General features: G+C 35.3%; 6 protein-coding genes across 6 annotated transcripts; 4 read left to right on the top strand and 2 right to left on the bottom strand.

Annotated features, from left to right (window-relative positions):
• The first annotated feature begins 1,034 nt into the window (after positions 1-1,034).
• LOC140149859 (histone H3, embryonic) lies at positions 1,035-1,445 on the top strand. The gene has a single exon (XM_072171889.1). The coding sequence runs from the start codon at positions 1,035-1,037 to the stop codon at positions 1,443-1,445; it is 411 nt and encodes a 136-aa protein (XP_072027990.1).
• Positions 1,446-3,025: 1,580 nt separating this feature from the next.
• On the top strand, positions 3,026-3,391 carry LOC140149858 (late histone H2B.2.1-like). Its single transcript, XM_072171888.1, has one exon. It carries the CDS (start codon positions 3,026-3,028, stop codon positions 3,389-3,391), a length of 366 nt encoding a protein of 121 aa, XP_072027989.1.
• Positions 3,392-6,131: 2,740 nt separating this feature from the next.
• On the top strand, positions 6,132-6,503 carry LOC140149857 (histone H2A-like). The gene has a single exon (XM_072171887.1). The coding sequence runs from the start codon at positions 6,132-6,134 to the stop codon at positions 6,501-6,503; it is 372 nt and encodes a 123-aa protein (XP_072027988.1).
• Positions 6,504-7,265: 762 nt separating this feature from the next.
• Positions 7,266-7,628, bottom strand: LOC140149856 (histone H2B, gonadal-like). Its single transcript, XM_072171886.1, has one exon. The coding sequence runs from the start codon at positions 7,626-7,628 to the stop codon at positions 7,266-7,268; it is 363 nt and encodes a 120-aa protein (XP_072027987.1).
• A 1,061-nt stretch (positions 7,629-8,689) lies between these two features.
• On the bottom strand, positions 8,690-9,001 carry LOC140149855 (histone H4). Its single transcript, XM_072171885.1, has one exon. It carries the CDS (start codon positions 8,999-9,001, stop codon positions 8,690-8,692), a length of 312 nt encoding a protein of 103 aa, XP_072027986.1.
• A 1,599-nt stretch (positions 9,002-10,600) lies between these two features.
• Positions 10,601-11,011, top strand: LOC140149854 (histone H3, embryonic). The gene has a single exon (XM_072171884.1). The coding sequence runs from the start codon at positions 10,601-10,603 to the stop codon at positions 11,009-11,011; it is 411 nt and encodes a 136-aa protein (XP_072027985.1).
• Positions 11,012-13,112: the final 2,101 nt, after the last annotated feature.

Here is a 13,112-nt window from a genome sequence, read left to right as displayed (position 1 = left end):
AATGTGGAAAAAAACCAGGCTAGGACATCCAAATTATAATTATTTATGGCAATTTCAGACAATTCAATGTTAAGTATATCTTTAAAAATGTTTTTACAGTACAAGTTCAAATATTAAAAAAACATTTTATCTTCATTTTGGGGTATTAAGGAACATTCTTGGTAAAGCAACGATAACATGCATCGTAAACAATAGACCCATACAAATACTGCATCGTGCTTATATTTAACTTGACATTACCTTCAATGGAAAATGACAAATGAACTGATTAATGCAGTGTCATTCGCCCATTTTGCCATTTGACGTATTTATTATTATTATTATTATTATTATTATTATTATTATTATTATTATTATTATTATTATTATTATTATTATTATTATTATTATTATTATTATTATTATAGGAGCTTAATAAAGCGCCTTTGCCCAAGGTTACAAAGCGCCATTTCAATAATAGCCTACCACGTGTTAGTAGCCTGGTACTCAATTGTCAAATTATGCACTTTCCAAAGTCTATATTCGGCCAACTGTTTTTGGTGGCAAACTTTGGATATTGTTTTGGACATCTTATGTTGGCATGCACTTAAGATTTCAACCTTATCAAACGAAAGAAATCAGATGAGCGCACGAGCAGATGAGCTTACTTTGAAAAGAGCATAATATTCACGAGGCATAGTTGGCTCTCCATTAATATTACCAGATTACCTGATGATTAAAAAAATTAAATAACACGCTGGATCATGTGGACTGTTACTTTGAAAGTTCGAAATGAAACCAAGTCAATATTCAACGGCCTACCTATATCGACTCAACTTTGTGATCGACCCGTTCCCTCACAATATGTGCGCCAAATCTTGTTCACCAATCAAATTTTCTCTTTCATTAACCAATCAGATTGCTTCTTTAATCAGCCAATCAGATTTCTTATCTTGTTTTAGCGCGATAATTTGACCCATTATCCTTTGTTCGAAAACTCTATAAAAGCCAAACGTATTCGGAATTGATATCATTCGTGAAAACGATCATAAAAAATGGCACGTACCAAGCAAACCGCACGTAAATCTACTGGAGGTAAGGCTCCACGTAAGCAGCTGGCCACCAAGGCAGCTCGCAAATCCGCCCCAGCTACCGGTGGCGTCAAGAAGCCTCACCGTTACAGGCCCGGTACCGTGGCTCTCCGTGAGATCCGTCGCTACCAGAAGAGCACCGAGCTTCTCATCCGCAAGCTCCCATTCCAACGTCTGGTTCGTGAAATCGCCCAGGACTTCAAAACTGAGCTGCGTTTCCAGAGCTCTGCCGTCATGGCCCTTCAGGAGGCTAGCGAAGCTTACTTGGTCGGTCTCTTCGAGGACACCAACTTGTGCGCCATCCACGCCAAGCGTGTGACCATCATGCCCAAAGACATCCAACTTGCACGTCGCATCCGTGGTGAGCGTGCTTAAGCTGTGACTTCACACCTTTAAACAACCGGCTCTTTTAAGAGCCATTTAATCTTCCAAAAAGAGATCATGACACATGTCACAGTTTATGCATAATAGCAGTGCATAATATTTCGAGTGTATTTAATATCGATATTTGGCTATAAATTAAGAGGAACAAGCATGGAATGTGTTAAAGTTATATAATTATCATTACAATGTCTGGCATTGTATCTTGAAAAGTGTCTTAATCAGAGAAGGTTATTTTTGGTGGTAACTTATGCAACCTTACGATTTATTTTTCAAATTGATATGGCGGTTTATTCCAAATTAAACGAGTTCGTTACTTAATTATGACCCGATCAATGTACATAGTAAACAGGTAAACATTGAAAAAATACTGCAACATGAGAGTACTAATGTTAAACGCCAAGCCCTGAACTCCATATTCGAAAGAAAAGTTCTTTTGTAAATGTTAACAAGTTTTCATATTACTAGATTATTTGGGGGCACATTTTCTGTTTGATACTTTCCAAGTCGATACACCTTTAACAATCAATATGCACCCTTTTCTGTTTTATATGATTATGTATACACATAATAAATTTGTTACGAAGGCCTATGACAAATTGAAAAATCCAGACTATCAATACACTGTAAAAAATATTTTACTCAACACTGAGTAAAAAGGTCACAGCTCAACAGTTGAGTAAAAAATTACTCAACATTGAGCTCATTATAGGTCACAACTCAACTGTTGAGTAAAAAAAAATTTTTACTCAACTGTTGAGCTGTGACCTTTTTACTCAGTGTTGAGCGAAATATTTTTTACAGTGTACTAAAGCTAACAATTGCAATCTTTTATTGTAAGTTTCTTATTATTGTTTTTTATATTTTGCAAAATATATAAATACTGGCTGATAATGTTGTGATAATACTTAAAAAAATGAATATACAAAGGAGCGGATGATTTGCACATAATAATTTGTTGACTTAGGCGCGCATTTGCGTATTAATAATCGATGCTTCTATCGAAATCGATGGATTTCAGTCATATGTTGAGAATGTAAAACATTTACTTGACATTTGAAAGTTTTATGTTTTAAGAAAGTTGTCCAAACATAAATTATTTAGTCTTCTGTTTAAAAAGGTAAACATCAGTTTATCTTTCACCATGTTCACATGAATATAACTAAACTAGCACCATTATTATAGCAAAAGGCTTCTTACATGTATAATTATTAAGAAATAATTACAGTATAATAGTTTAAAGGCTATTCTCTATTTTAAATATATTTATTTATTTACAAATATTTTTTATTGATACTAATAGAGACGAAGTAAGATTTATTTTGGTTTAACTACAAGCATATTTTTTAATGAATAATGTGATATAAAATTGATGGTAACATAACAAGACATTACTTTGAAGATAATAATGTATTCAACTTATATTTTCAATCATCAATGTTGTAGTTTTAGTATCGATGGTTAATTCGGCTATTAGAATCTACTGGGATCCTTCATTTGCATATTGAATGACATAAAAACTGACGCGCATCACGAAGACAAATCATTCTGTATTGAAGAAACTCATCGACAATATGCCTGCCAAGACTAGCGGAAAAGGAGCAAAGAAGGCCGGTAAGGCCAAGGGTAGTTCAGTAGCTGGCAAGAGGCGTAGACGCCGAAAGGAAAGCTACGGCATCTACATCTACAAGGTGCTCAAACAAGTGCACCCAGATACTGGTATCTCCAGCAAAGCCATGAGCATCATGAACAGCTTTGTCAACGATATCTTCGAGCGCATCGCTGGTGAGTCTTCCCGCTTGGCTAACTACAACAAGAAGTCAACCATCAGCAGCCGCGAGGCCCAGACTGCTGTCCGTCTTATTCTACCTGGTGAACTGGCTAAACACGCCGTGAGCGAGGGCACCAAGGCTGTCACCAAGTACACTACATCCAAGTAAATGGTGTACTGATTACCAAACACAAAGGCTCTTTTAAGAGCCAACATTTCGTCTAAAAAGAGTTTTGACCGTGTTATGAAAGTCAAATAAGGAAGCAATCATTATTTTACCCAAATAGTATCATGATTTTTTCAATTTTGTCGTTATAGCGCATCATTCTTGAATGAAAGTAAAGCGGCACTATGCCTTTACAAATTGGAACAAACAATACTACATGTATAATGGCCCTTAATGTTACTTGATGACATTTGATTAACTTTTCAATTAGCCTATACAATATATAAATAATGTAATTTCAAACGTTTTAGGTACATTTCACTGTGCATATTTGTTTTTATGTATGATTTTAAATGTGAATATAAATCAGACAAAACATTTTAACGAGTTTTAATAATATAATGAATGAATGAATGAATGAATGAATGAATGAATGAATAAATGAATAAATGAATGAACAAACAATAAAATATGACCGTTATATGATCATTATATTATTATATTCAAATTGAACTATCGTCAAACACCACGTAGGCAGTGTCATCGATCTGCTCTGCACTTTCGATTATTCGATATGGCGCGTCATTACCGTGCTTGATCGGAACACCATCTGTATCCTATTCGACTCACCATCAAATAAATGGGGGGAAAATAAAGCTTTTTTTTTTAGCTTTCTTATATAGATGTTTTAACCCCGGCCCTAAACAACTACATTGCAAAGCTTGCTTGTCGATATATTGTGCTGTAAAATGGGCCTGTGTATCTAATCCTTGTTAAATGAGTCTAATTCTAAGTTTACTTTTAATAATTCGTTATGTTTTATTTTACTTTTGAAAATTAGGTGGAATTATTGAGAGACAATTTTTAAGCCTTAGTTGGTGCATGTATTGTTTTTAGCTCTTCGTGCTCTTCGAAGTTCCACCCTAAACCTGTTTTAGCTCTTCGTGCCGTCAAAAACCATAAACAATTTGCATAATTTGTTTTATAGATAATCAATTTCTGATATAAATCAATTTGTTAATTAACAGTAAACAAGTTCTGACTTTTCAGGGAAATATATTTTGCGCCTTTTTGGGGCGGCTTGTAGTCTTACTCATAATGATTGTATGTTCACGAAAAAAAGGTTCCTTAATCTAACTTCCCTAATATTAAGTTTTAATTATTTTCTTTAATATAGTTGTTGTTCTAAAAGTAATACTTACGGTAGAAATTGTGTTCAATATCTGTTAAGTGAAAATATATTTTGTATGATCTATCGATTTTCCTCACTTTGTATTGAATGCAATTGATCTAAGAGGGAGGCTCGCATTGACTCTGTCATCATGACGGGAATATTCCGCTAAAGGTAAATCACCAATTTTGTGAATTCGGCGCCAAAGTCGCAAATACTAAGAAAATTGACCATTGGTTTGTTTTAGAAGTAACGTGAATTTCTTTCTTTAGGCAATATAGGCTTATTATAATTATGTAGCTTTAAAAACTTCTCTTGATATGTATTTTATGTATGTAAGATAAAGGATACTCGATTAGTACGAGTATAAAAGGCTGTATTAAAGTGATTGATTCAACAAAATAATATACATTTCTCTGAAAGTTGAATCATCATCATGTTCTGTATTAATATGATTTAGGCAAGACAATTTTTCAATGACAATGACATTGATTTCTTGTAAGCGTCAAACACACAGTTGTAATTTTGTCCAAATGAACTTGACACTCGATTGTGGCGGAAACACCCCACCAAACAAACTTTTTGCTTATAAATTAGGCGTAATGTTGGGCATATATATGTCATACTCTTGTAATAATGAAGCAAATCTTAAAATAACATGTTCAAAATTGTGTTTTTAGAAGACAAATTTGCTCTAAAAAACTTTGAGTCCAACGAATTGTATTAGTAGTTTATTTTTGGCATCAACCTGAGCATATTTAAAAAAGACATTAAGTAAATTCCCTGACATTAGAAATATTATAGCAACAATAAAACTCGATTGAGAATAAAGCTCAAATTACTCTCCAGTCGGACACTCACAAAATTATATATAATAATCGAAGAAAGAAAATTCAATTGTAACAAAACCAGAGGATCTAGACAATATTTTCAATAATGTTATCATTTAAGGTTGATGATTTTGTGGTACATATTGCCCTGGACCTGCTAAATTTCGTAGTAAGATAAGAACCGTATATAATTACGGAATCATTAAAATAGCTGATATGATACGATTGTTAATTCCAACTCATTGCATGTGCGTGAACCTTAATGCTATGCGTGCTAGCCATAGGCCTCAACATAAAAAGTCCAAGTTTTGAGATTTTTTGTCAAAATATCAAGAGCTATCATATAAGACCACTGACCCAATACTATGCTTGTTTGTACTAATTTTGATGCATTTTTCAAGCTGATTCCAAATATGGTCATGAAAACTTACAATTCTGAAATTTTTTTAATTTTTAATTTTTTTTTAACTTGTCGTCTGCAGTCGACACCAGCTTGGAGAGAGTTATTATCGACATTATGCAGTTATCGTATAGCGCGTAACTTCAATCCATAAGAAACCTAATAATAAGATCAATAACATCACCAACTTTTGCTCGATAAGTTTTGCATACTCGTTTGTGATTGGCTACATAAAATTACTTTCGTATGCTTTTAGGATCCTTCCAAAACGCATATAAGCAAGGTTCTTCTCGCACTAAGACATTAATTTTGTATCCGCAGCGAACAAAATAGTAATTCATCATGTCTGGACGTGGTAAAGGAGGAAAATCAAAGGCCAAGGCAAAGAGCCGTTCAGCACGCGCTGGACTTCAATTCCCAGTCGGTCGTGTGCACCGCTTCTTGAGGAAAGGCAACTATGCCAACCGTGTTGGTGCTGGTGCCCCAGTCTACCTTGCAGCCGTCATGGAATACTTGGCCGCTGAGGTTCTTGAGTTGGCTGGCAATGCTGCCCGTGACAACAAGAAGACCAGAATCAACCCACGCCACTTGCAGTTGGCTGTCCGTAACGACGAAGAGTTGAACAGGCTTCTCGGAGGTGTGACCATCGCCCAAGGTGGTGTGCTGCCAAACATCCAAGCTGTACTTCTACCCAAGAAGACCGCCAAGAAATAAACTGCTTACCCAGTTTACCAAACCCAAAGGCTCTTTTGAGAGCCATCCAATATTCCAAAAAGAGATTTGGATTGTGTCAATTAATCTATGAGCTGGGCTAAAATAACAGTGTAAATAGAGTAGTACTATTAACACATAATTTCATAAAAAAAATATTCAGCATGTCAACTTTAATTTCATGTGAAATTGTGTCGCTAGATTTTACTTATTTCATTAAAATCTCATGCGATTTTGTTTATATGTCGCATAACATTTTAATTGTTTGATTAACTTTACTTTTAAGCGCAAACACATAACACAACAAATATTTATTTGATTTTCGTTCATAATGCAATTCAAATAAAGGTTAACGTATTAACTAAACTAAAATATCGACATTTTTGTGCCATTATAACGATTCACGGATCGACAAGTTTCGAAAAATTAATGATTAATTCAGAGGCGAAGTCATTCCATGTCAATAACTTGGTTCATAGTATAGAAATGCGCCTTTTTCTATGGAAATGTTTTGAATAATTGTCCAAAATATCTAAGCTTTTCTTATAGTTCCTCGATGGAGGTAGTTATGACATACTACATGTATTTATTCAAAAGTACATCAAACATATTCATAAAATACTAACATCTTAAAGCTTATTATATAATAGCTATTGAGTTTTAAACGTAATTTCACATTGCACGAATCATGACAAAGTCAAAACTCTTTTTGGAAGTATTGTTGGCTCTTAAAAGAGCCGTTGGGTTTGGTTGTCAATACACCATTTACTTGGATGTAGTGTACTTGGTGACAGCCTTGGTGCCCTCGCTCACGGCGTGTTTAGCCAGTTCACCAGGCAGAATAAGACGGACAGCAGTCTGGACCTCGCGGCTGCTGAGAGTTGACTTCTTGTTGTAGTTGGCCAAACGGGAAGCCTCGCCAGCGATGCGCTCGAAGATATCGTTGACAAAGCTGTTCATGATGCTCATGGCTTTGCTGGAGATGCCAGTGTCTGGGTGCACTTGTTTGAGCACCTTGTAGATGTAGATGCCGTAGCTTTCCTTTCGGCGTCTACGTCTCTTGACTACTTGACGGCCCTTGGCCTTACCGGCCTTCTTTTGTCCCTTTCCGCTTGGTGTGGCAGGCATGTTGTCGATAAGTTTCTTCAACACAGAATGACCTGCTGTTAATTCGAGCCCTATTTATCCTGTCGGATATGCTAATGAAGGATCCTACGGTATGATTAGGGTATCGGTAATCATTGATTTGAGGAATCCTGAATTATACCTTTGTGTAAACGGTTTATTGATTCAATTGAAAACATTGATCACTAACAACGTTATGGCTGCAGATTGTTTAAATTTTGGCGCAAACTCAACTGATAATATTACGATTATATCAGGTTTTCTAAAAAGAGAGTATGCTTAAGTCACTTTTTGATTGATGTCACAGAAAATGTGCAAATCACAATAATTACACGGTTTACAGTCGCAGTTCTGTTTCCTCCCGTATTTTACACATTGGTTCAAATATATTATAAGTACGAGGTGTGTGACGATGGTGACGATTATTTAAGCTAGTTTTCGAAATACACCGTATGTTTCGTGCTGTTAATTCAGTCTTAATTCATAATAGATAGGTAAAGGTGTCATTTATCTTGTTTTACATCTTACTAAGTATTCCTTCATTTCCTTGTCTCGTCTATCTATTAAGCATGAACTTGACACAAGCAAATCCTTCTTTTGATGGAAATGTCCAAAAACAATACGAGTTATTTATTGATTTATTATTCCAAAACATTGCGTTAAATACGAGTACATTTGAGCCTACCAACTAGATGACTTATATTTTAACAGATAATTCAGGGTGTGATAGCGCCATCAAAAAGTGTCCCATTTCAAAACGCTAAATCAGTTACATTATAATAATAAACTTGATAATTGATTTTGAATACGAGTAATAATTCCTTTAAGTAGGACTTCGTGATAGATATGTTTCATTTTCTTCATAGCTTAATGTATCAGATTAAATTCATACAATATCAGCCTTCATATTGTTTCTCTACGTGCTATCTTGAGCTCTTAATCAAATCAAAGCCTGATTTTTATTACTTAAAAGCAAAGTTTGACAAAGATCGAAATCTCTTTTTAGATTATATGGTGGCCTTTAAAAAGGCCGAAGTTTGTGATGTTGTACAGAAGACAACAATCTAACCGCCGAATCCGTACAGAGTACGTCCCTGGCGTTTCAAAGCATAGACAACATCCATAGCAGTGACGGTCTTTCTCTTGGCGTGCTCGCAGTATGTAACGGCATCACGGATGACGTTCTCGAGGAACACCTTTAAGACACCACGGGTCTCTTCGTAGATAAGACCAGAGATGCGTTTGACACCACCACGGCGAGCCAAACGGCGAATGGCGGGCTTGGTAATACCCTGGATGTTATCACGCAGCACCTTACGGTGACGCTTGGCGCCTCCCTTTCCGAGTCCTTTGCCTCCTTTACCACGTCCAGACATGATGCGTTCTTGTCAATTCAAGAAATGATAATTATTTCCAAAAATTTGCTCCTTTTATATCCTTCTTCCGGACGTCGTAGAGAAATTATGTTTGTCGTTGGAAGCAGTACACACAATCTAGACTTATTCAACACTGCCCATGCTCCAAAAGCCCTGCTGACGAATAATAATAAATATTGATACGCAAAGTCATATATTGATCCTATTTAGTTCTGAAATACTTTAAGCTTGAAAGTACATTAGAACTCAACATCGCATTATAATAGTTGCAACGTTCACCAAATATACCGGCGTTTTATAAGTTACCCTTATTTGCATATTTCCGAAAGAAAAGTGAAAAAAAAACCCATATCCATGATTTTGTCTAATCTAACTCATTTAGAGAAATATCAGATCAGTTTCATTGTATTTGTTATATCTTCAAACCCATTACACAGTACAAGTTGAAACTAAACTTGTCTCGGAATTAAATATTTAAAAAAAATCTGATATCATTTTGTTTTTTCATATAAAGTGTACAACAACTTACTCACATATTCTACGCAAGTATATTCTATTTGTGTTTTCATGACACCAGAAATGTGTTTATCCAACATGTCCAATGAAACCCAGCAAACACATAACGTTTTACAGAAAAAGGAAGGAAGGAAGGTTATACAAAGGGTATAAAACATTTTAATAACATTCATAAAACATTTTTGAAAACGTGAAGCAAAATATTCCAACACAATGTCATTTAACTGTTGACAAAATATTATCCAATAATGTTTTAAAACCGTATTCATGATCTTTATATAGCCCGACATTTTTGTTATTCAAAACGATTTAGAATATTTTTGTGTTTAATTGTTGGGCTCGTACGTGAAGGCATTATAGCATGCATGGTCAAAATATGACTATACAAAATTAATATTCATCATTAAGATATTTAACACTGTTTCAGTCGAAAGTGAGTGATCTATTTGCTTCAGTGTCATTCATACATTTTGCTTTGACGTTTCAATCACTTTTTACAGGCTCACACGTGAACTATACTTTTAAGATCTTATTTTAGTATGTATTTAGATTTCAGCTTTAGATTTATATTATCAGATGAAAAGAAACAATTCAGACACGCGCATGTGATCACTTAAAAACATATTCTCAAAGCATTGTTGACTTTTCACGATCCAAAGACCGTCACATAATGCAAAATGTCAGTAAAAATTAATATGAAAATGTTATTTAGATATCTAATTTCATGTCTTTTCGAGAAAAATAAAAAAAGACTCAATATTGTTTAATTTTTAACATTTGTCAAAATTCAGCATACCTGTCTCAAATAAAGTCAATAAATATTCAACGGCCTGAGACGGCCTAGCTCTATCGAGTATCGACTCGACTTTGCAATCGACCCGTTCCCTACCAATTGAGCGCGCCAACTTATTTTCACCAATCAAATTTTCATTTTCATTGACCAATAACATTGCTTGTCTAAGCAGCCAATCAGGTTCCTTATATTGCTTTAGCGCGAACGTTTGACTCGTTATCTTTGTTTGGAAATTCTATAAAAGCCAAACATAATCGGAATTCATATCATTCGTGAAAACGAGCATAAAAATGGCACGTACCAAGCAAACAGCACGTAAATCTACTGGAGGTAAGGCTCCACGTAAGCAGCTGGCCACCAAGGCAGCTCGCAAATCCGCCCCAGCTACCGGTGGCGTCAAGAAGCCTCACCGTTACAGGCCTGGTACCGTGGCTCTCCGTGAGATCCGTCGCTACCAGAAAAGCACCGAGCTCCTCATCCGCAAGCTCCCCTTCCAACGTCTGGTCCGTGAAATCGCCCAGGACTTCAAGACTGAGCTGCGTTTCCAGAGCTCTGCCGTCATGGCCCTCCAGGAGGCTAGCGAAGCCTACTTGGTAGGTCTCTTCGAAGACACCAACTTGTGCGCCATCCACGCCAAGCGTGTAACCATCATGCCCAAAGACATCCAACTTGCACGTCGCATCCGTGGTGAGCGTGCTTAAGCTGTGACTTCACACCTTCAAACAACCGGCTCTTTTAAGAGCCATTTCATCTTCCAAAAGAGATCATGACAAATGTCATAGTTTCGTCATGTGTGCATATTATAACATGTGCAGAATATTCTTTCAAATAACATTCATAATGATAAAACTTCAATAAGATATGAATTAGAGTATACGGTAGTCTATAACCTTTTCTATAAATTAAGGGGACAAGCAAGTACTCTTAATTTTAAAAGATATTACTATTCGTAATTCACATTGTGAGCTTGAAAAATGTCGTAAAACTTTTTATATTGTATAACAGATGGAGCCTCGTGATTTTGTCGGTTGATTTTAGTTTGAATATTGAAGTCGACGTTTAATTGTTGGTAAATACGGCAGACAAATGTTTAATATTTAAAATATTTATTTATAATAATGCTTAAGATGTTTCAAAATAATTCACGTCTACAATTGCTTGTTTAGAATTAAACATAACACATCGTCACATATGAACGATGGAATGTGCATAGGAAACATTGAAAACCTTGCAAACACAAAAATGTTTTTAAACAGTTATAAACGTATTATAAACATGAAAATTATTAATTTAGACTTCAACACTACTTGTTTATTTCGCTTACCGTCTTGTCTTTTTATAGAAGAGTATCCTCGAAAGCGCTCCTGGTAAGCGAAATAAACAAGTAGTGTTGAAGTCTAAATTAATAATTTTCATTGTTATTACCACTACGTATGAATCTGGAATTCTATATTATAAACATGTTTGTGTTTTGGTTAAAATGTTTTGACATCATTTAAATGTCGGGTTATATAAAGGCCATGAAAACGTTTTTAAACGTTTAACCGATAAACACTAATAAATATATACTGCTCGAAAGCGAAGATCTTTCATAAAATGATGTTAACAAAACTTGTCTTTTTACAGAAGAGTATTCTCAATTTTGGCGCGATTTTCTGTTAGATAATCTTCCAGTCGATACGCCTAATTACAATCGATATGCATCGTTTTCTATTAAAGCCATATGATTTTATATACATAAATAATAAATTTGTTACATAGGCGCGTTTAACAAATTGAAGTATTCGCAATTCAGTCCAGACTCTATTATCCAATAATTGAATCTTTTATTGTAAGTTACTTATTATTCTAGTTCATATTTTCAAAACTTCCTGGCTGATAATGTTATCATATAAAATTTGAGTATGGGAGATTTGCTGTGAACATAATCGTACTGACTTATTCGATGACTTAGGCGCACATTTGTATATAAATCAATTATTCTATACTATTCGATGGTTTTCAGTCATATGACACTTAACAGTGTAGGTCTATGTTAAGAATTTATAACATAAACATTTACTCGATAATTGAAAGGCTTATTACAGAATGTTTTGAGAAATGTGTAGTCCCCAGGGGGGGGCACTCAACTTTGGAAGTGACGGGTATGTGCCTACCGGAGTCGTGAAGTAGGGGCCTATCGGGTACAAAGCGTTATTTTAAAAAAGGGGGTCATTAGGTACAAACAAAATAAAACAGGTTGTCATTGGGTACAATATTTTGAAAAAAGGGGGTCATCGAGTATAAGATTTAAAAAAAGGGTCATCGGGTAGAAAATTTTGAAAAAATGGAGCAAAATTTTGAAAATTTCGGCATAATTTTGAAAAAATGGAGCAAAATTTGACAGTTTCGGCATTTTTTTGTTGCATTTTGATGATGCTATTCTAGAAAAAGGGGGTCATTGGGTAGCCGCAACCAAAAAGGGGGCATTGGGTAGCCGCAACAAAAAAAAAAAAGCTTTTAAAAAAAGGGGGTCATCGGGTATAGTCGTCTTCAAAAGAGGGGGGCCTATTGACAGGCACATATCGTCACTTCAAAGTTGAGTGCCCCCGGGGTGTAGTCGTCTAATACATGTAGTAGGATTAAACACGAGTCTTTGAGATAAATAGAATAAAATAAGCTCCATGTCCCTGTCAATGGTGTGGGCTAACTACAGGAGCGCCCAATTGTCTTGGTTCAATAGTCATGATAGTATCATAACCAAATTAGGTTCAGATACAAAAACGTTGGCGTCGTGCGCTTTGTGTGGTGTTTCGTTGATAA

The sequence above is a fragment of the Amphiura filiformis genome, chromosome 4, assembly GCF_039555335.1.
Source record: "Amphiura filiformis chromosome 4, Afil_fr2py, whole genome shotgun sequence".
Classification (NCBI taxonomy): Eukaryota; Metazoa; Echinodermata; class Ophiuroidea; order Amphilepidida; family Amphiuridae; genus Amphiura; species Amphiura filiformis.
The sequence above is the reverse complement of the archived record's forward strand: the minus strand, read 5'-3'. Positions and strand labels throughout refer to the sequence as shown.